We start from the raw sequence: 20,866 nt of genomic DNA on the forward strand, positions 1-20,866 counted from the left end.
ATCTCTTTCTTACTTTGTATTTGCCATATGAAACCACATATCAGCTGGAGCTCCTAGGTCTTAACACTTACCTGCAACAAATGCCAGTTAGAGCTCTTGGGATCTGATGCAAACCTCCTTAGAGATGACCTGTATACCTCCACTGATTTGAGGACCCTCAGAACAAGCCTTTGATAGTCACAAAAATGGATGCATGTCTGCAAATGTGTAAGAAGTCAGAGCCACTCTTCCTTTAAGTTACCCAGGTTGGCAAGAAGCAACCCAGCATTAGCACAAACATTGTGCAGCGCTGTTAAGAAGTTACTTTGCCTGAGCTAATATTTCCTGCTAAACAGTGGCGTGCTGACACAGTGATACAGCTTCTGGATTCAAGCTGACTTGTGTCTTCTCAGTCTGCTATGTGCTCAGACAAAGTTTTCACGTGCTCTTGTAGAAACGTCCTTCATTAATCTCTATGTTAATAAGCAAAAGAATACCAAAATAACAAAACAACTTCTCCCTTTTGACTCATTCCATGTGCCTCATCTCTTTAATGCCTGTCATCAGACTGTTAGTACACTGAGGCATGAATCACCTTTATTTAATGTCTAATAGAGAATCAAGCACCTTGACCCAACAAATGCAACCGAGACCAAGAGAACTGCATTGCACTCAGTCAGGAGTTGAGAGTTTTCCTGGTTCTTTGATGCCAGCTTGTCCTGTTAACATTTCTGTAATGTTGAACCTTCTTCTCTAAAAACTTGTTTCTTAAAAATGTCCCAGTTTAGCCACCCATAAATGGAGTCATCTAAGCCTTACAAGTCATTCTGAAAAATCACAGCCACATTCTGGAATGGAGATGACAAATATTTATTATTTTTTTTCACAATATGGATGTAAATTAGAATCCCTCCTCCTCTCTTTCTCAAAATCAAAGAACAATGCTCTTTAAAGGGCTACATATTGTACCCCTTCAACACACATACACGCACACTAAGACCAAGACCACCAATAGCAGATGCAGAATTATTTATTGCTATGTGAAAGATAAGTACGCACAACAGGGCAAATAGGAAAAAAATGGAAAACTAGTTTTAAATTTAAGATTACAGAGCAGAAATAACAGGAGAAACACTTACACATATTGCTGCCCCAAGCGGGTGTGAATGTCAATGGAAAATAACTACCAAATGTTTCCAAAGCCAACCACAGAAATCAAATAAGATTCAACTTAAGCTCAATTTATTCTGAAGATTTTGTTATTATAGAGGCACACATGCATGTAGTATTCATGGTTATTTCTCAAAATTAAACTCTTCTGGGCTCAAATTTGTGTAACACCAAAAAAGGGTTTTAAAAAGAGAAATCCCTCTATTCTGTGAAACAGTTTCTGGGAACTTTCCTGGAAATCCCAGCAAGACAAGCCAAAGAAAATTATCTATGGGGAATTGCGATTGTTGCAGCAAATATGTGCTTATACTCTGATTCATTTAATTAAGCCCTTCGAGTGAATAATGGGATACAAAACAAGGGACATACTGAAGAAGAGTAATCAATCTGTAACAAGATCACTCCAGCTATTAACTGTACATTATACAAATGTAAATCCAGATTAGCAAAAAAACCCTACTGCACTTACGTATTATGATTTTTCAATAGAAGCTTTAAAGCAGCATTTGTCAATTATGTTAATTTTAAATTATATGACTGGTGACAACACTGTATACCACCCAAGAATTTAGCATGCTGGGAAAATCTCATTTCTCTTTTGAAGTTATATTTCAAAAAACCCAATCATTTCTGAAGGATATTAATGGGGACAGAGTAAGAGAAAAAACACACACAGTGAAGAAGTTAAAATAAAAAAATAGATGTATAACAGACGTATTAAATATCCAGATTACAAAGCCTGGGTGGCTATTCATTTCTATTTCACTTTAAATGAATAGTAATGTGTGAAAATTGTACTAGGAAAATAGAAACTGTTCTCTCATAAGCAATACTGCTATTTTCAAACAACAACTGCACTGTTAACACATTCATTTGTATTGTACTGTATTAGTAATAGTCAAAATTTGTTATGAACTTGTGGTTATTGAGTGAAATTCATTGATAGCCTCAGTGAATTCCTTTTGGACAAGCACGTAAGACACTCAGCAACTATGGATCTGTGGCTATTAAAGGAATTGTCTTTGAGGAGATCTGCAGTTACATCTGGGTGAAGACTGGTCTCCAGTGGTCCACAAGTAGATGTACATCTACCCATGCTTATTATGGTACAGTTTGGACAAATGCCACTTTAGAGAAATGATATTAAATCATGGGAAGAATGTGTAACAGGAAGAAGTGCAGGACCCAAAGATGGAGGCTGAGATGCCGCTAAGTTAGAAATGATGTTGATAACCTCTTAATGAAGCGCAGCAACACAGCTGAAAAACGAAGCACATGCTTTACATTAGTTTCTTCAGTTTCTGATGCAGAATTCATAACACCGCCACGATTAAGGCATGCCAGCTTGGGCCAGGACTTCCAACAGTCTTTTAAAAAGTATGTTGTCTCTCAGTATGGCCTCGAAAATTTGCCTTAGTCAGACCCTGAGTGCCTCCGATTACCCAGAGTTTCACATGACATTTTGATGTTCGAGTTATGTATAATACCAGGTTGGATGAGATCAAATAGGCCAGCTGAATAAATTTCATGTACTTCATTCTTCCCAGTTAAAAAAACCAACAACAACAACAACAAAACAAAATATATTTTAAAGAGAATAGTTGCATTTTGGCCACCTGTGCACACATTCATAGCACTCTCCAGTTACAAATATGGCAAATTCTAGGACAGTTCTACAAGCTCAATTAGAGAAGAAGAGGAAGCAAAAATTTGCACCCACACTTCAAATGCACACAGGGAGAGAAATGCCGCATTCGAACAACTTGTCTGTCTTCTATGGGAGGGAGTGACTTCAGCCCCAACACAGAACATATCCGAACTGGCAGAAAGCTGCTAGTAACCTCTTTAGCACTGTCATCCTCATGTACTTGAGGACACACATGCCCAGGCTGAACTCCAACATTACCTTGTTCAGCCCTTGAATGGCAAAAATCCATCTACAATTAAAAAAAGGTACATCAAAATAACATACAGTAAGTAATGAATTTTGCAGTCCTTACTGAGCAAAACAATTTCCTCACATCACCTTTACCAGAAAGTGAAGGCTGCAATATAATATACGGTGCTAAATTAAACCTTACACAAACATTACTGACATGTACAGATGTACACTGCTTCAAGTGCTTACTCATCGTATGTAATTCAAGCAAATGGCAAGTTATTGGGGGCAAGGGCAAGCATTACAAGAGGATTTTTCAGCTATTCAAAGCTGTGAATCAAAGGTGATATATTGTTAAATTGAATGTCTATACAAGAGGGCTGTGGTTATGGAATTTGATGGCAATGAGCACTGCACTGAATATAAATGTCACCTTATTTATCATCCGTTATTATTTTTAGAATGTTCATTGCAAGGAAATATACTTAAGCAACTTTAATTCTGTACTAGAAAGCTCTCTATAAGAGAAAAAGTTGATTCCAGAACTTTTCAGAAAGAATATATTCAATTTCTACAGTTCCCACAGCTAGGAAAAGAAGCACCTATGCAGCTACAGTCTATAACAGTACTCATCATATCAGGTCATTTTGGGATATTTCTATGCAGGTGTTTAACAGATTATAGCTTGCTTTCCTAATTGAAAAAATAATGCATCAAATGCCAAATAAAGTAAATAATTTTTACACACAGAATGGAGGACAAATATTTTATAAAGTCCTTCTCTGACTATAGCTTAGAAATGAGAAAAAGTTCCAAACACCTTCAGAAGTGATGCATTAAATGCTGGTGGCTGCATCACTTATTGCCACATGCTCAAATTCAATCATCTGTCAAAGACCAAATGGCCAAAGTGATGGTGGAACCCCCTAGTTAAGCAACATCTGTCCCAATTCCCCAGATGAGATACTGCTCACCAAAACCAGGACTGCTCAGTATGGGACCTGTTCCTGTCTTCTCAGTACACACGCTCTTCCAGCTTGGTTCCCCCCTGAAATGGGGTCATGCCCATGGAGCGTGCTAGGCCTAAGCTTGAGTGGTTTTGACGAGAGGTGACTATTACCACCAAAATATTCCCATTAAACCACACAGATCTAGGATCCCCCCCCCCCCCCTCCTTCTTGCTTCTTAATTGTCACCATGACAATGTCAACACTTAAATCACCAGTACTGAACATATGCGAGATGTGTGGCCCGGTTTGTATCTCTTGGAATTGTTGCCTAGACTTCTTTCAGATGCACTATTGCATTTGGTTTATATTTCTTAGGTTTTCTTTACAGCCATCAAGCTGGAGAGAGGGGATGGGAATAAGACAGCCCTTGTGGCGTAGAGAAGATAGCAACATAATGCCCAGTTCTTCGGGTAACAGAAAAAAAACTGCTTTAAAGGCCAGCTCCAAGGCCACTGTTGAAAGGGACTGATGTCACGCCAAGAAGCAAGTGCTTGTTGCAGTATCTGTCCGGCATCTCACTCAAGAAAGAGGAGCATGCTTTATTGCAATAGCTGGGGTCATCTGTATATAGGAAACACAGCAGAGTTAAACAAGGGGGAATGTTCCTAATAATGGAAATCTAAACCTTGAATATTGTAATACCTTTAATATTATGATACACTCTTAGTCTTAGTTTGGTCTAAGAGTAACTATTTCATAAGCACAGTTGTATTGTTAAGCAAAGCCTTCTGAATTCTTTTAACAGATGTTTACAGTAGTTAAAGAAATATCACATTTTAAAGGTACATTTCTAATGACATTCTGGCAGAACCTTAGCTGGAAACACTACCAGCACTATTTTGATAGCAAAAGTTGTGGCAGTTTGCATCAGCTAAGGTTATCTGCTGTCTTCTGATTATCATGATCAAACATCATTACAGGAATATGGTTAGCAGAAATGACATAGAAGACTGGGGTGCAAAAATTGGGAATGAGCTTACGAAATCTGTGAGTGTACAGAACAGGACTGGGCTATTTCACTGGAAGAACTGAATGACTTCAAGGACTGAAGCAGTACAAACAGGATGGAGTGGAGAATTGTCCAGTTCAAATTCCTGAAGCTGGCAGCAAAAAATACCACTATAAGCTGGGCACTTGCCAGCTGCACGTGGAGGAGAAAACTCTAGATGGTTCAGTCAAATTCAGGGTTAGCATAAGCCCCTGAAGAGAGGCAGCTATGGTAAACAAGTACAATTCAAAAACACACAGGGTATTTCCAGCTGGTCATACATCACTGGAATACTGTGTAAAATTTAGGTCACCCCTTTCAAGGACAGACACAGCTGTGCTCCATATGGGGGAGATCCACAGCCACAGCCCTGTCACACGGCCCCCGAGCATGTGCCTGGGCTCCCATGTTTGTGTCTGGGAAATCCCATGCCATGCACCGCATGAGCAAGAAATCCAGCCCGTGGGAAACCTGAATGACACAGATGGGCAGCGAGCGCACAATCCGCCCGATGCTCTCCGGTTGCACCGGGCTCACCAAGATGGGCTGACTCTACGGAGCATTGACTGATACAACAGAGACGCTCCAGAACTACTGTACATAAACTTTTCATTTGTCCTTTGGGTTTCAGGTAGGTCCAAGCTGTATTGCACAGCACCGATCCAATAACATAGCGCATGTAGGGTACTCCCACCGTGTCCCCGACATGCCACGCTCATTGCCCAGGTGTTCAGCTGTCAAGCTGCATCTGTGTTTGTCCGTGACTTCCAGACGTCAACCAGACTGATGAGAATGATTGTGCTGAACCAGTGACCGTATGCTGTGCCAAGCAGCGCTAATGCAAGGAAGAGGAGAGGGTAGAGCCATCTCTTGTTCTCCAATTAATCTCTTCCTATATGATGCAGGAAAACGGACTTGACATGAAACAGGTGCAGAACGTTGCTTCTAGGAGGATCAGAGCAATGGAAAATCCATCTCGTGAGAAGAGACTGTGAGCACATCTGAACAAACAGGTGCAGACCAATGTGAGCCTCAGTTGGCCTGGTACTGGCCCAGAATCCACATAGACTGAATTAGCACGGTGCTAATGAAGACTCCAGCAGAACTCACCAGCTCAGGCTTAGCACTACACTGCCATAGCCCCACAGGCACCAGGAGAGGGCCAATTTGCATCCCAGCTCACTCAGGTCATTAGCAGAGAGAGCTGGAACCTGCCTGTCCCAGTCGGTGCCGATACGCCCCACAAGAGTTTGGCTTTTAGCCCCAGTGGAGTGGTGCCCAAGGGGACAGGACTGCCCTTGATGGTCTTAAAGGTCTTTTCAAACCTAAATGATTCTATGATTCTTTAACACGCGGAGAAAGGGGAGGCAGGAAAATTGCCTCAGCAAAGAGACAATGTTGGCACACGAACAAACAGTGTAAATCTTCCATAGATATATCTAAGCTGGAAATATGAATAATTCTAGCCGTTATGGCAGCGAGATCCTAGAAGAGCTCTCGCAAGTAATGGGGGCAAAAATGTAACTAATTTTAAGATGATGCCTGATGTTCCTGAACAGATCTCTGTAACACAGAGGTGTCTGAAATACCGCTAGATGCCCTATAAGACCCCACCCCAAAAATCTCCGTTAGCTGTGAACTGCAAACCGAAATCCAATTAAAATCAGAAATTTAATTAAAAGCAGCACTTCTGAGCCGGCTCCTGGCAGGCATTACGCTGGTAAAAAGTGACAGCTGCTTCATTGGCAACGCAATGTCAACGACTGTAAAACAGGCCAAGGAATAGGCACAGGCCACCACTGTGCGAGGACCACCCTACTTTGAAGAACGGTATTTGGAAGAAAGGCTTCAGAGCCTTTTATCTATGCTTTCATCAGCTAAGATACTTTACTCCTACTTTAATTTATATTTTGCTGCTGTCTTCCATTTTTTTTGGCTCAGTGGGAGCATAATGCCAATTAAAATTAGTTAAGAAAGAAAATGTCAGTTTTTCCAAATACAACATAATTGTTCTTAAAAAAATGTTCCCTCAGTACCTAGTAAATCCAGGGTTTGTCTGCAATAAATATGCATTTCAGAACTCTTTCCCCTTTCTACCAGTAGGCTTAGATCACTTTGATCCACTTTATTTGCATACGTATTCCCCGCTTTGTATATGATTCCCATTGAAAAAAGGGGTTATTAATACCTTTTCTAAAAAAGCACCATTTTCTTGTTTTAGGAAATTCAAACTTGGTTTCAGATAAGAACTAGTAGCAAGGGATTAGTACTCTCATAAAATCAATTTTATGAAAATGTCAGAAATAAGAGTACAGTTGGATTCTGGGAAGTGGGTTTGCACATATGTTAATATTCAGAGGCAATTTGTGGCCCTTAAATTAAGTTTCACAGAGGATGGTGGACTGCTCCAGGTATCCACAATAATTCACACACTGAGAAGAGTGAATTGGAACCCAAAATTTAATATCTCAGTTTAAAGTAACCATTTAATCTTTGGTGGCCTTTTTTCTGCCGGAGCTTCAGGTGGCAATGATGGGGCCTATGAAATGATGAGCTGTATCACACAGCTATGCTTGTCACAGTTTTTCCCTGTGAAGAGACTGTATTGCTTAGTCTAAGAATAACTTTAAAATTCACAGAAAGTAAGAACTGTTGAGCAGCTAAAAATAAAAAGTCATAGGAGGACGCGCTGTTAGGCATAAACATTAAGACCCTTTGAATCAACTTGAGCTGTTGAGCTAACCTAAACATTTTGGGTCAGATCCTGATCCCAGTGAATTCAAAACGATTTGTGGTGAGAACTAATGTTTCTCCTTTTACTTCTGTTTTCTGGCTAATGAGTATCAGATATAACATTGCAAGACTATTCTGTAAACAGAGTGCAAAATTAATCATTTTCAGAGGAACATTTTATTCACAGTAGGCTGTGTAGGGAAGGAATTAAGCCTAAGTAAATAAACAATGAAGGTAAATAAGAATACATAGAGAAAGTGAAAAGATTATCAGAAGATGCCAGTTAAAAATTACTGGGTATATGATGAAAGCAAAATATACCACTTATGAGGAAAATTCAACAATTGAGTAAAATGCTGAGTAATTTCATCTGAGCATTAAATTATTTGCAGTTTCCTGCATAAAAGGAAAAAATAGAACAGAAATTCAGGCCCTTGTTACGCCAAAGATCTTTTCTTCATCCAAGATCAGACAAGCTAGCAGGTTTACACAATTTTATGTCAATTAAAATATTCCATATAAACAATGCATACATGTCCAAACTAACTGCCTTCCGCTTCCAATTCTTTCTGGGCAAAGTTTGAGAAAAAAATACTGCATTGCAATATAAAATAAGCAAATTGCATCTATTTTGGAACAAGTGAAGAATTACATGCAGTTCAGATACATCAAAATCTTTCTATCTGGCTGCAGAGGCCTATTATTAGGATGTGTCAAACCTGTCCAGAAACTTCTTTCTACTATTGATAAACAAGCCACGCATTAAATTAGGAGATTAAGACGTGTATTCCTTCCAGTTCTTATGTATGTTTGTCATTAATCCAAAGCAACATTGCCAAACCCCGACCACAAAAATAGTAAAAATAAATACCAAAGGTCTGGGAAGAGAAATCCTGAGGTCACAAAAAGAAGGTAACTTCAAGGGAGTATCCTGGAAATTAAGACTTATAAATCATCATGGGCTGAAAGAAACAAATTTCAGGAATTGCATAATGCCATTTTACATGGCTAAAAATAATAAGAGTTGTGGGGCAAGTGCCAGGAAAAAAAAATCACTGGAAAACTTCACAAACATTTATGTTCAAAGAAAGGGCTTGAAGCAAGCAAGTTATTTGATGAGAGCCTAAGTGCACAGCGATGGTGCCTTCTAGCCTCCTGTTTGGCATGCCACTTGCTTTGAACGGGTCCGTCATGCTTAAAGCTATCATTTACACAAAACCAAACCACGTTATGTATGTAATATACATTTTAGTGATGTTGGGGATAAAAGGTCAGTAGATTAATCATCTCCATTCTATAGTCAAAAGTGGGCTGGTACTGCTGCCTTTCTGGGTAAACTCTTCCATTCTTGCTAAAGTATTTGTTCCTCTGCTCTATGGCTTATTCAAAACTGTTAAACCACTACTGGATAAAACCATTATATTGTAGAAAATGAGAGTCACCCTGAAAAAGATTATCCTAGACATGATCCCTAAAGATTATTCCTGAATAAATGTTTTTTTAAATGCTATTTTTCCTGCCTTCCCCTCTGAGTCTGTTACAGATTGAAAATTCAGTGTGTATCGGTTCAGGCAGGGCATATGCAATTGCCTGAAAACCTGAGAATTCTTAAATGATATTATTTTAAAATTCTTTATATTTTATTGCACTTGCTAAGGAAAATGAGATGACGGAAATCGCACCCTGAGTCTTCAGCCCTCCTTTTGTTTGTCATCACGCTACACGGCTTGGGCAAAATCCTGATCACAAGGAAGGCGCCGGGAGTTTTGCCACTGATCGCTCCCAGCTTTCCCCACACAAACCTCGGGGCTCTGAGGATCAGCCTGCGACAAAGACTGCCAGGCAGCAGTGAGACTCCCCCACGGCAAGGAAGCTCAAAGAAGTGGTGTTTCCTTTCCCTCGACAAGGCCTGGACCCAGTCTGTCAACTCAAAAGTATCCCCTTAATTTTTTGAGAACATACCCTTGCCGTGCTGCCATTTAAAAGATGAAAAACTAACCTTAGTTATCAGCCTGCTGTTCTCACCTTTCTAAACAGTGTGAGTGCATTGAAATTTGATGTCATATGCTGAAACATACTGTGTTATAAAACACTGCATGTGGTGAATTTTGTTACAGTCTTCTTAGAGGAGATTTGGATGCAAGCAAATTGCATCTCCTCATCCTCCTCTGCATCACACCTGAAACCGGTATGAACACAGACAATGGAAGAAGGATTTTCTCTTTCTGCCAAGGACTTCATCTGTATTCAATGTGTATAAAGTTGCCACTTAAGTATAACTCTGTGGGGTTCCACTTCTGGACTAGTCTGTTGTCTTTGCTGCAGAGCAAGCCATTCAGATGACTATAATTATACCGTACTACCAGGGGGTCCAGCCTGAGCTCTTGAGCCACAGCAGCTTTTGAGCTTGATGGGTAGCAGAGATGTGCCTGGCACAGGAGTTTCTGGATAATCTGATTTCCTACTGCTGGAGGAAGTGTGTTAGCAGCTGTTGCTGAAGTTGACATTGCTGGCTCTCCCCAGAAGCCAGCTGTGCACCCCGTTCGGCTACATCGCCCAGCAGGACCTTGTGACAGCCACTGTCATCTCCTGTACGTCTCCTATATTCCTCCACTACACAAAAGGGTAAGACTACGTACATTTTCCTTGCAGTGAAGCTTGCTCAGGAAATTTCTGCTCTTGACGCATTCTCACTACGCAGTCCCACCCAGGGGCAGTTTGATAATATTACTAAGACAATCTGATGGGATGGTCCTGTTAGCCCTGCCTCGGCCACACGCTGTGGCCGTTTCTCTTGTGCCTTCTCTGAATCACACGTGATCATTTCCTTTTGTCATGAGCCAGTGTAGGGAACTAACCTGTCGGGAAATAACTCATTTTAATAAAGCCCAGCTTCTCTGCCCCCTTAGTCCCTGGACCAGGTCATCACGGGTCACCGCAGGATCACACAAGGAAGACACAGTACGAGCAGAAGTGAGGAAGGATTAATGGGGTGGCAAGTTGCACCTTTTGGCATTCATCAAGTTGCACCGTAAGTTGTGCTATTACGCACTGGTTTAGGGATCCCAAAATAAACTCAGTCACCAAAATCATCTGGGTTTAAAAACAGAATTCTTTAATCCAGAACCTTTTGGTAATCTAGTTTCTACCACAGCCTGACAGTCCGCTAGCACAACGGGGGCACTAGCGAGCAGCAGTGTGAAGGCAGGTGCAGAAACCCCTTAACACATCAGGGGAACTGTACGCTTGGCCATGCTGCAAAACTTTGGTAGGTGGCTCACAGGCTCAAGAAAATGTTGGTTTCTGCTTACTCAGAGTGAGACCTGAGTGTTGCACCAACAGACCTGTAGCTGTGGAATCAGTCCGCCCTCCAAATTAAATAATTCCTTCCCAGTTCAACCCGGAGTCTACAAGAAGTGAGGAAAAAAAAAAAAAAATTAAAAAGCTTCAGTGCAGGGAACCTCTTTGTCATATATGACATACTTGTCATGTATTTGAAGGTGAGAATGCCAGGGTGGGGTAGCTGAGTCCAAGTCCATGGCTCTGCTAGTGATTGTATAGACCAATTTGCAGCATGGCACTTTTTTTCTTTCAATTCTCAAAGCTACTCAAAGCATTGGCTAGGCGCTTGACTTTGCATGGGTTTTTTCTCAGTCATATATATATATTTAATTAAAAAAAGACAAACCAGGAGGAAGGAAAAGAAAAACAGTTGTCATCTAAAAGTAGTGAAAGATTAAGAGGGATGTAGCTCCATGTACAGAATCCAGCTTACGGTAACTTCTTTCCAGTGGTGTCACAAGGAGCAAACAACAGCAAATGGAGTTTATCCACCTCCAGTTTCAGCAATATAACATTTAGCCACTTCTTACAGATACCAGACAGGTGAGTAATTTACCACCGCACCACTGCACCTCTCTGTAGTCGCTGGGTAACCACTTACATGAGATGAAATTGTCCAGCTCTTATTTCAGGGACGGATCCAAACTTCAGCAAAGTCTTTTTTGTTTCCTTCACATAAAGTTCCGTTCTAACACATTAACAACATGTAGCTTAGACGACATGAGAGGTGGAACTCTTCCAAAATACATTTAGTTTCCTGTCAGAAAGTATTGCGTGCCTTTGTGCAGGAAATTATAAAATAGAAAATAAACATGTAAATATACCATTTCAACACATCCTCTACATCAAAGCAGACCTGATGTTTTTAATTTCAGCTTTTTGAGGTTTTGTTTTTATAAGTTGCTAAATTTATTTTGTAGCTCCTGTTTATGAAAAGAACTTTAAAAGAGTTATAAATTACATTTATCAAATGAAGAAAAACTACAACTATAAAGTTCTCAAAAAAGGAAATAATGTAAACCCTGTATGTGCACCCGTGCGGACACACACACACAAACTTATATATATTTAAGTTAGTGACTGCTGAACCACAGACCACATGCAGAAGAGTAAAAACCACCCATAACCAGATGTGCCACTGTAAAGCCCATATTTTAGGATATATTCTATGAAGTCCTCAGTGCTCAGGAAGACGTAAGTTCCCACACTATTAGTAGCAGCGATATGGATTCCTAGAAAGACCGACTACCTTCACATACCTAAAAATAATCCAAGATCCGACTGGGAGGTACGGCCCCTGTGAAGTAGAGAGAGGGTTTACCGGAGTGAAAACACATGATTTTGAAAACCATCCAGCAAAACACAGGAGTGAGAACAGCAGCGACACGTCACTTCAAACCTCCCGAGAACCAAAGGGCTGCAGAAGGGATTCCACCCTTTCCCACGGAGTTTTGTATAAATATACGAGTGCTGTACTTCGACTGGACGCATCGGTGCGTGGCTTGTAGAGCCAAGCAGAGTGCTCTGAAACAGCGGCCTCAGGTTATACTTGAATTTTCCTATGGCAGGAAAGTGTAGCAGTGGGCCACTGGAGCAAAATGCTTCGGTTCTCTGCTCTATCCACAGCTGAATAGGAAACCCCAATTCAAAAGTTCCCTTCAAGCTGTTTCCAGGGAATGGAGAAAAAATAATTTCCAAAGTCCCTATCCAGCTACAAATACGCTATATAAGACCAAATACTTTGTTTCACCTCGGAATATCTCTCACTGATCTAGTAGAGCAAAGTTTGTTGATATTCAGGGTTGCAAACCCATCTGTTTACTTAGGCTTTTGTCTGTCAGCATAGTTTGAAGAGGTTGCTTTGAGAGATCAATTTTTTTTCCTGGGGGTTTCTTCAGAGCTACCACAATTTGTTATTGCGTCTGTTTAGAGGCTTTAATTTGTGGTTTTCAAGATTGCATAACTGCACAGAGAGGTGGTGAGAGGCCCACATGAAGAGTTCAAAATAAGTTTGACAATATAGTAAATATCTGCTCAGTGATTTTCCCTGGACTGTGCACCACAGAATGCCAAAAAAGTTATTAATCAGGCTAGTGTATGAACATGACTTTATGAGGACTGGAGCACACATTTCCATTCAGATGCTAAAACGATGAATTCCCTTCACTTGCTGTTGACACCAACTAAAGATGATGCACTGGGGGGCTGCAAAGCAGCCGCCTGGTTAGATGGCTCTAAAACAGCCTATTTCGAACCAGATAAAGAAAAAATAAAATGAGATTTTAATTTTGTCTTTTATTTAGAGTTCTCGTAATAAGTTACATAAAAATGAAGTAAGCTGCCTAGACTCCCATGAGGAGGCTCAGCATTAATTTTTCCGTTTTGCAGATGTTAGACGGGAGGCACAGAGACATGCACAGTTACATTTGGAGAAGCGCCGGCTGTGTCCGGGGGGAGTTGCAGGTCCTCGGGGCCTCTGGGAATCTGCAGCCAAAGACCTGACATCGGCCACAGGCAGAAAAATGGGGCCCTGAGGACCCATACGCACAGTGAGTGCTTGGGTCGTGCGTCCCCAGAGTCGGTGCGGCAGGCACCTGGGTGAGCGGCAGCTGTAGCAGCAGCTCAGGGATGCATGAGCCGCTTTTGTGTAGCAGCGTTTTGGACAACTAGTACCCCTTTCTGAAGAAGCTGGTGAAGAAATGATGTGCATGCTGCAAGCTGGGCACCCCGCATCAATGGAACGGCAAGGTTGCGAGCAGAGCCGGCGTATTTTGTCTAGCTAGGGCTGGGCTGTGTATCTACACCCAACTAGATTTAAGCTCCGTACTGCTGGGACAGGTCTCCATCTAGTCCAGCAAGAAGGAATTTACAGGCCATAAATTCCTCCTGACTGGGTGAAGACTGGAGGTGGCCAGTCTGTGCTCAGCTCCACGAACTGCAAGCACTTTGCTACTGAAGAACAACCCACCCAACCTAAAACCAGCCCTTGCATGTCGCTCGGTGGGCAGTACAGAGGTCTACCTGACCATGTCCCTGAGGTGACACTTGAGCCACCTGTTTAAGGACTTTGCTAGACCTACTCACGTAAGAAGCCTGTGTTTATACTTCACTCGACAACAGAAAAAAAATTATCGCTGGCTCCTTCTCGGTCGCCGTAAAGGAGCATCTGCCCCGACGTACGGCTCACCTGGATGCAGCAGGACCCCCAGCGAACAAGGGGACATCGTGGGGACAGCGCTCTCCCGCCGCCTCCACCGCCCCCGCTGCCCACCCGTCGTGGCAGCCCGCAGCACCGGCCGGGCCCCAGCCCGGCGAGGGAGCGCGGTCGTGGCTGAGCCGGCAGGAGAACCCCGGGTGACGCAGGCCCCGGGTGCGACCCCGGGACGAGACAAGAGGAGACGACATTTCCCGAGGATGCGGGGGCCGTCCCGACCAGGCCGGCGTCGAGCGCGGGCGAAGGCCGCCTCGGCAGCGCCTTCACACCCCGCCGCACAACCGCCGCCCCGCCCCGGGGCCTGCCCGCCCCCCGCAGCCTCCTGCGGCCCCGGGGCTCTCCGCCGTGGCCCTCATTCCCTCGGGGGGAGGCGGGCGGCCCCCCACCTCCGACTCGGGGGGCCGGGGGGGGGGGGGGGGGGACGACGCCCCCTCCGACTCGGGGGCCGGGACAAGCCGGCGGGGGCGCGCACGCCGCCGGGCCGGGGGGGCGGCAGGGCCCCGCGGCTCCCCGCCGCCTCAGCCGCCGCCGCGGCGGCTTCTCGGGCAACAGCTACCCCTAGCGGCCGGAGCGCCGCCCCGCGCCCCTCCTCCGCCGCGGGGCAGCGCCCGCCGGCGCGCACCCACCTGGCACACACCCCCCCCGCCTCCCCCCCCGCCCCGCTCTCCGCCGCCGCCGCCGGGGGGGGCGCGGGCCGCCCGCCGCCGCCAGGAGAGGGGGTGGCCGCGGTCCGGGGCGACGGCGGCGGCCGCCGCCGGCCGTCCCGCCGCCGCGGCGGGAGGATGCGGGCGCGGCGGTTGCGCGGGTTCGAGCCCCGGGGTGCCCCCCGCGGCGCAGGGGCGTGTGGCGGGGCGGAGGGCCGTGCCCGGGGGCGAGCGGGCTGTCGGGGCGGGGAGCGGAGGGAGGCGCGGGGAGGGACGCGGCGCGGGCGGCCCGTCCCCGTCACCTGCGGGCGCTGCCGGGACGGCCCCGGCCCCCGCCGCCGCTGCCGCCGCCGCTCCGGCCCCGCGCTCGCACAGCCCCTGCGGGGCCGGGCCGGGCCGGGCCGGGGGGCGGGCTGCGCCTGTTGCATTGTCCTTGGCGGGGCTGTTTGTGAGCGCCTGCCGCTATCTGCGGCCGGGGACCCCGGCGGTGCCCTATCTCGGACTCTCTGCTGGTGCCTGATAGCGGCTGCTCCCTGCTTCGTTGCACGTCCCTCGCAAGCTCCCGCCGGGGCTCTCTCCCCTTTTGTCTGTGTATTTTTAGGTCATTAGAGTGGAGGGGTAGGTAATCCCCAGGCTCAAGTTCCAGAGGGGCGGGTTCTGGCCGGAGGTGGAGTCACTTTTCATTTAAATCCCTGACTATAAAATGGGCTTAAAGAGAAGCGGGATCTCAGCTGTGCTGCACAGACCCCGGCAAGCAGGGTGCGTGGGGGCCCCCAGGCAGGCAGCGCCCTGCAGCACAAGCCGCTGCGATGCTCCACTCCCTTGGCGTTCACACCTTGCAGCTGCTCACCCAGGCGGCCGCCTGCATCCTCCTCTTCCCCCGCTTCCTGCTCACCGCCGTGATGCTCTGGCTCCTGGATTTTCTGTGCATTAGGAAGAAGATGCTGGTGATGCCCACGGCGGAGGAGGCGGCCGGCGCCAGCGAGGGGCCGCCCCCCGACGACCCCCCGGTCTGCGTGTCCGACTCCAACCGCATGTTCACGCTGGAGTCGCTGAAAGCCGTGTGGCACGGGCAGAAGCTGGACTTCTTCAAGTCGGCGCACGTGGGCTCCTTAGCCCCCAACCCCGAGGTGATCCAGCTGGACGGCCAGAAGAGGCTCCGCATCCTGGACTTCGCCCGCGGCAAGAGACCCCTCATCCTCAACTTCGGCAGCTGCACCTGACCCCCGTTCATGGCCCGCCTGAGGTCCTTCCAGCGCCTGGCCGCGCACTTCGTGGACATTGCTGACTTCCTGCTGGTGTACATCGAAGAAGCACACCCCTCCGACGGCTGGGTCAGCTCGGACGCAGCCTACAACATCCCCAAGCACCAGTGCCTCCAGGACAGGCTGCGGGCAGCTCAGCTGATGAGGGAAGGGGCGCCCGATTGCCCCCTGGCCGTGGACACCATGGACAATGCTTCCAGCGCCGCCTACGGCGCCTACTTCGAGAGGCTCTACATCATCCAGGAGGAGAAGGTGATGTACCAGGGAGGCAGAGGACCGGAGGGCTACAAGATCTCGGAGCTGAGGAGCTGGCTAGACCAGTACAAAACCCGGCTCCAGAGCCCCAGCACGGTGGTCATCCAAGTGTAAAAAGGACCTGGCAAGAAGTGCAGGGGTGGAGAGGCGAGGGGAGGGCAGGAGGAGAGGTGGGGAGGGAGAAGGCGCTGCGACGCGGATGGCAGGAGCTGTCTTCCCCCGGGGACACGCGAAGGAGGCTGCTGTGCGAGCTTTCGAGCAAGATGTGCCATAGTCCTTTCTCTATTCAAATCATGTTGATTTGCCAGCCACGCTCTGTCAATACTGTATTTCCATGTGCGTTTTGTAAATAACTCTTTTTTTTTTTTTTTTTTTTTTTTTTTTTGAGAAGCGTTTACTATTTTTTAAGGAGGCTCTCTTCCTACGGGATCTGTTCCCAGCTGCGTGTGTGCGCGGGTGTGTGTCTGAAAAGTTGTGTACAAGTGCTCCGTGCTGCTTAGCAAGTGCTAACTGGGATTTCTAGTATTTCTTTGTGATGACCGATTTTGAAATGGGTTTCTCTAATGCCAGGAAATCGCGTCTGATGTTGTCAAGTACTAGAACTGCCAGTAGCCAGAGCTGAACGGAATGTCCTATTTATGTGTGTGGGGGGGTGGGTTTGTAAGACGTTCGTTCACCTTTTTTTTTTTAATGAATTTTTTTAAATAATAAAGGTTGAGTAAATACACGTCTAACCTTGACTGTCTCTCTCCATCTTCAGACCGCCTCATTCGCTTTCCCCTTTGCCTACCTCGCAGTACCCTCCCCGCAGCCGAGAAGGGGAAGGCGAAGCGGCAGGCGGCAGAGGATGCGCTGCTGGGGGCTCGGGGGCGGCGAGCCGCTGCCGCGCCCGGCGACGGGCTCTCGCTCGGCTGCGGCAGGAGCGCGCACCGCCCGCCACCCGAAGGAGAAGGCGGTGGTGGGGTGTGTGTGGGGGGGTGGTACTGGGCGTCCCCAAGGGGAAATCCAAACCTCCGGGGCTCTCCCAGAGACCGGCCGGGAGGACTGTCCGCTCCCTCTCTCACCCCGGCGAGCCGCCCCCGGGGCTGAGCCCTGGGAGGGCGAAGGTGCACGGCAGGCCGGCGCCGGGCAAAGCAAGCGAATCCCGGCCAAAAAAACAGGCGGGGGAGAGCCGTCCCGGCCGGGAGAGCCGCCCCGCCGAGGACGCCCCGTCGCGGGCGCGCAGGCGGTGCCGGAGCCCGGCCGGGGCAGCGCGACCCGCACCTGCGGCGAGCGACGGCGGCTGCGGGGCTCGGGCGGGAGGGCAGCGCCCAGCCCGGCGGTGCGAGGCTCACCATACCCTCCCCGGGGGCCGGCAGCTGCGTTTCAATGGGTGCGAGGTGCCGGAGCTGCCCCCCCTCCCGGAGCCCGACAGGTGAAGCCGGGCGTGGAGAGCATCCCGCAAGCCCCGCAGGAGCTGTGCAAAGCCGCCCAGAAACCGCGGGTCTTTAAGCACCTCCCGTGGTGCCTCTGATCGCCTCCTTGGCCTTGACAGCAGCGGCACGAGGCGCCCGGGCTGTTCAGCCCCTGACTAAGTTTTGGAGGGGGGTGCACCGCCCCGAGGGTAAGGCAAGCCGGGGACGCCGCTCTCCGCAGCTGGGGGACCGGGTCGCGCCCGCAGCGCTAAGCTAAACCTGCGGTAAGCTGTGTGCAAGGGCGTTACAGCCGCTGTCTTGTCCATGACAATGTCCCTCTGTCCCCGCAGCGTCCCTGTCCCTCAACGTCCGCGGTTTAGACCAGCCCGCCTAACCGCTCCCGCCGCCACCCCGCGAGGAAAGCGGCACCGGGCGGTCTCTGGCAGCCAAGCCAGCGGCTCCGACCCCGCTCCTCGGTCCCCTGCCCTCGGCGGGAGCGCAGCGCCCCTGGAAATCGGGCCACTTGGGCTGAGGTGTCAAAAGATGGGGCTCAGGTGCCCGCTCCGGGCTTCCCGACCCGTCTGGCCGGTGCAGCCCTGCTCTGCCGGCCCCTAACACCCTTACGGCGCTTCACCTTTCCGCTGCCCCCCACGAGCGGGCGCCCGGCCGGCCTCCGGCGGCACCGGGCTCGGGGCTGCACCGGCTCCGCCCGCCGCGGACGCCTCCGGTGATGCTGGGGCGGCGGGGCGAGAGGCCGAGGTGGTCTTGCTTCCCCCGGTCGCGGGGTCGGGCGCTAAGCACGGGGGCCCTCGACGAAGCCGCGGGGCGGAGGGGGAACCTCCGCGGCAGCCCCAGCAGGGCGGGCAGCGGCAGGGCATCCCTCCCCCACCCCCACCCCCGCTCCTCCCGGCGAGGGCAGCGCCCGCCCGGGCACGGCAGAGGTGTCAGCGCCCGAGCCCCTCCCGGCCGCCGGCCGTGCCTCTCGCCTGGTGCAGGGGCGCGTCAGCTTCGGCTCCCTCCCCGCCGCCCCACGCGGGACGAGCGAGCGCTTTTCCGCGGTCCCAGGCGCCCGAGCATCAGCGAACCCGGCCGCCTCTCGCCCGGAGCCGCCGACGCCCCCCCTTCCCCCCCCCCTCCCCGCTCCCTCCGAACGCCGTTCCCCCACACGGGAGGAACCGTGGTCGTGCTGGCACATCCAGGAGGAGGGGGGAGGAGGTAAGGCAGGCCCCCACACCGGGCTCCAGCGACCAGGTGAAGGGGCCGCTCCCCTGCCGGGCCCGGGCGGGGGGGGGCGGCCGCGGGGGCAGCCCGCCCGCCGCCGCCGCTGCCCTGCTGCCCACCGGCGCCCAGCGCAGCCGGGCCCCCGCCGGCCCCCCACGGCCGTTCCCAGCCCCACCCGGTTCCTGCCGCGAAAACCGAAGGTAGAGGAGCTCTCGCAAACCCGCGCAGCAGCGGGTCTTCCCTCCGCAGGCCGCCGGGAAGGGCTTCCCTCAGGTAGCCTTACGGGAAGGGCGCTGGGTGGCCCCCCCCCCCCCCCCCACCGCCGCCCGCAGCCGCCGGGCGGGCCCGGTACCACCCCGCGCCCCCCACCCCCCTCCTCCGCCCCCCGCTCCCCGAGCGCAGGCGGCGGCGAAGCCCCGTGCGGAGCCGGGGCACTTGGCAGGGCTAAGGTCGGCTCCCAGAGGGGTGCGAAGGCCGGGTGTCAGAGCCCCTGCGGCTCCTCGGAGCCGGCATCGGGTGAGCCGAGGTTGCACGGGCTTGCAGGGGCAGCCGCTATCCACGCGATTACGTGGTTTGGGCTCTTTCCCTCCCTCCCCCCCAACTTGGTTTTCCTTACTTTACAGTAAAGCCCTTCTTTGCTTTCTCACCTCGTTATCTCTTTTTTCTTAGCCACTTTTGGCATGCTTTAGTTGTAATCCGAAGTTACGGGCAACCCCCGGGCACGTCCCCGTCGTCCCCGGCCCGGCCCCGAGGGCATTTTCCGGTCATCCAGGCAGAAATGATCACTGTCCTTACTTGGGTTTTAATAGTTACAGAAACAGCCTCGTCTTTATTTTCTCCTGCTAGCGGATTTTGGTCAAAGGCTATCGGAGGTCAGGATTTTATTTTTTTCCCCCCTCTAAATAAGTCAGCTTTCTAAAGCTACATTCCTCCTTTAAACCGAACACAGAGCCCTTATTTATCACTTTCTCTTTAATCAGCAGCCGAAGAAAAAATTGCTGTGAATGCCCGGAATCCTTGAAAGAGATCACACTTTTCCTTTGCACAAATCAAAGTTATCTGCTCCTATTATATCCTCCACTTAAAAAGAATCGTAAGCCTCCATGCCACTGAGCTTTCTCTGGGATACTTGTTTAGCACAGACGAGAACAATATGCTTTACATCTAAAGCGCCCAGGTGTCAGAAGCCTCTCCGGCTGATACAGAGTATTGAGAAACGTCCTATCTTTAAAACGCATTTTTACTGCCTTTCCACCTCCGTAGTGCATGAGATACAGAAGTCCGAGAGCAGCGAAGAGATTTATCAGAGAGACATCTGAGCGGTGATTACGCGTTCTGTCAATAATTAATTGAAATATGTCCTCAGCATAATTACACACAGCCCTCTAGCCGGGAGGGCAAAAGAAAGAAGGAAGTTGTGGTGTGGTCGGAGGGGGATCTCAGGACATGGTTCCAGTCATTAAAAATGTGATGTAACATTGCAATCTGGTGTATTCTGAGGCACAAATGGGGAAACACAAACGAAACCAACTACTAAAATATTATTTGCTTTACAGCAGGGAGACAGCAAAAGCACTTGCTTTCATTAGTTGTTTTCATTCCTACCTTCTGCTGGGGATTTAAAGGCTTTTTTATGATGAACAGACCAGAGGTCTTACTCCTTTGATCTATAAGCTATGTGTTGTAGGTTTTGTATTGTTCACCACATACTGACTAAATTTGATGTTTCTGATGTTTGAAATAAAAATTAAAATCACCCCAGAAATTAAAAT

At 49.0% G+C, this 20,866-nt stretch overlaps 1 protein-coding gene across 1 annotated transcript; it reads left to right on the forward strand.

Annotated features, from left to right (window-relative positions):
- The first annotated feature begins 15,385 nt into the window (after positions 1–15,385).
- DIO3 (iodothyronine deiodinase 3) lies at positions 15,386–17,213 on the forward strand. The gene has a single exon (XM_049829070.1). The coding sequence runs from the start codon at positions 15,769–15,771 to the stop codon at positions 16,591–16,593; it is 825 nt and encodes a 274-aa protein (XP_049685027.1). The 5' UTR covers positions 15,386–15,768; the 3' UTR covers positions 16,594–17,213.
- Positions 17,214–20,866: the final 3,653 nt, after the last annotated feature.

Source organism: Accipiter gentilis, chromosome 25 (assembly GCF_929443795.1).
Source record: "Accipiter gentilis chromosome 25, bAccGen1.1, whole genome shotgun sequence".
Classification (NCBI taxonomy): Eukaryota; Metazoa; Chordata; class Aves; order Accipitriformes; family Accipitridae; genus Astur; species Astur gentilis.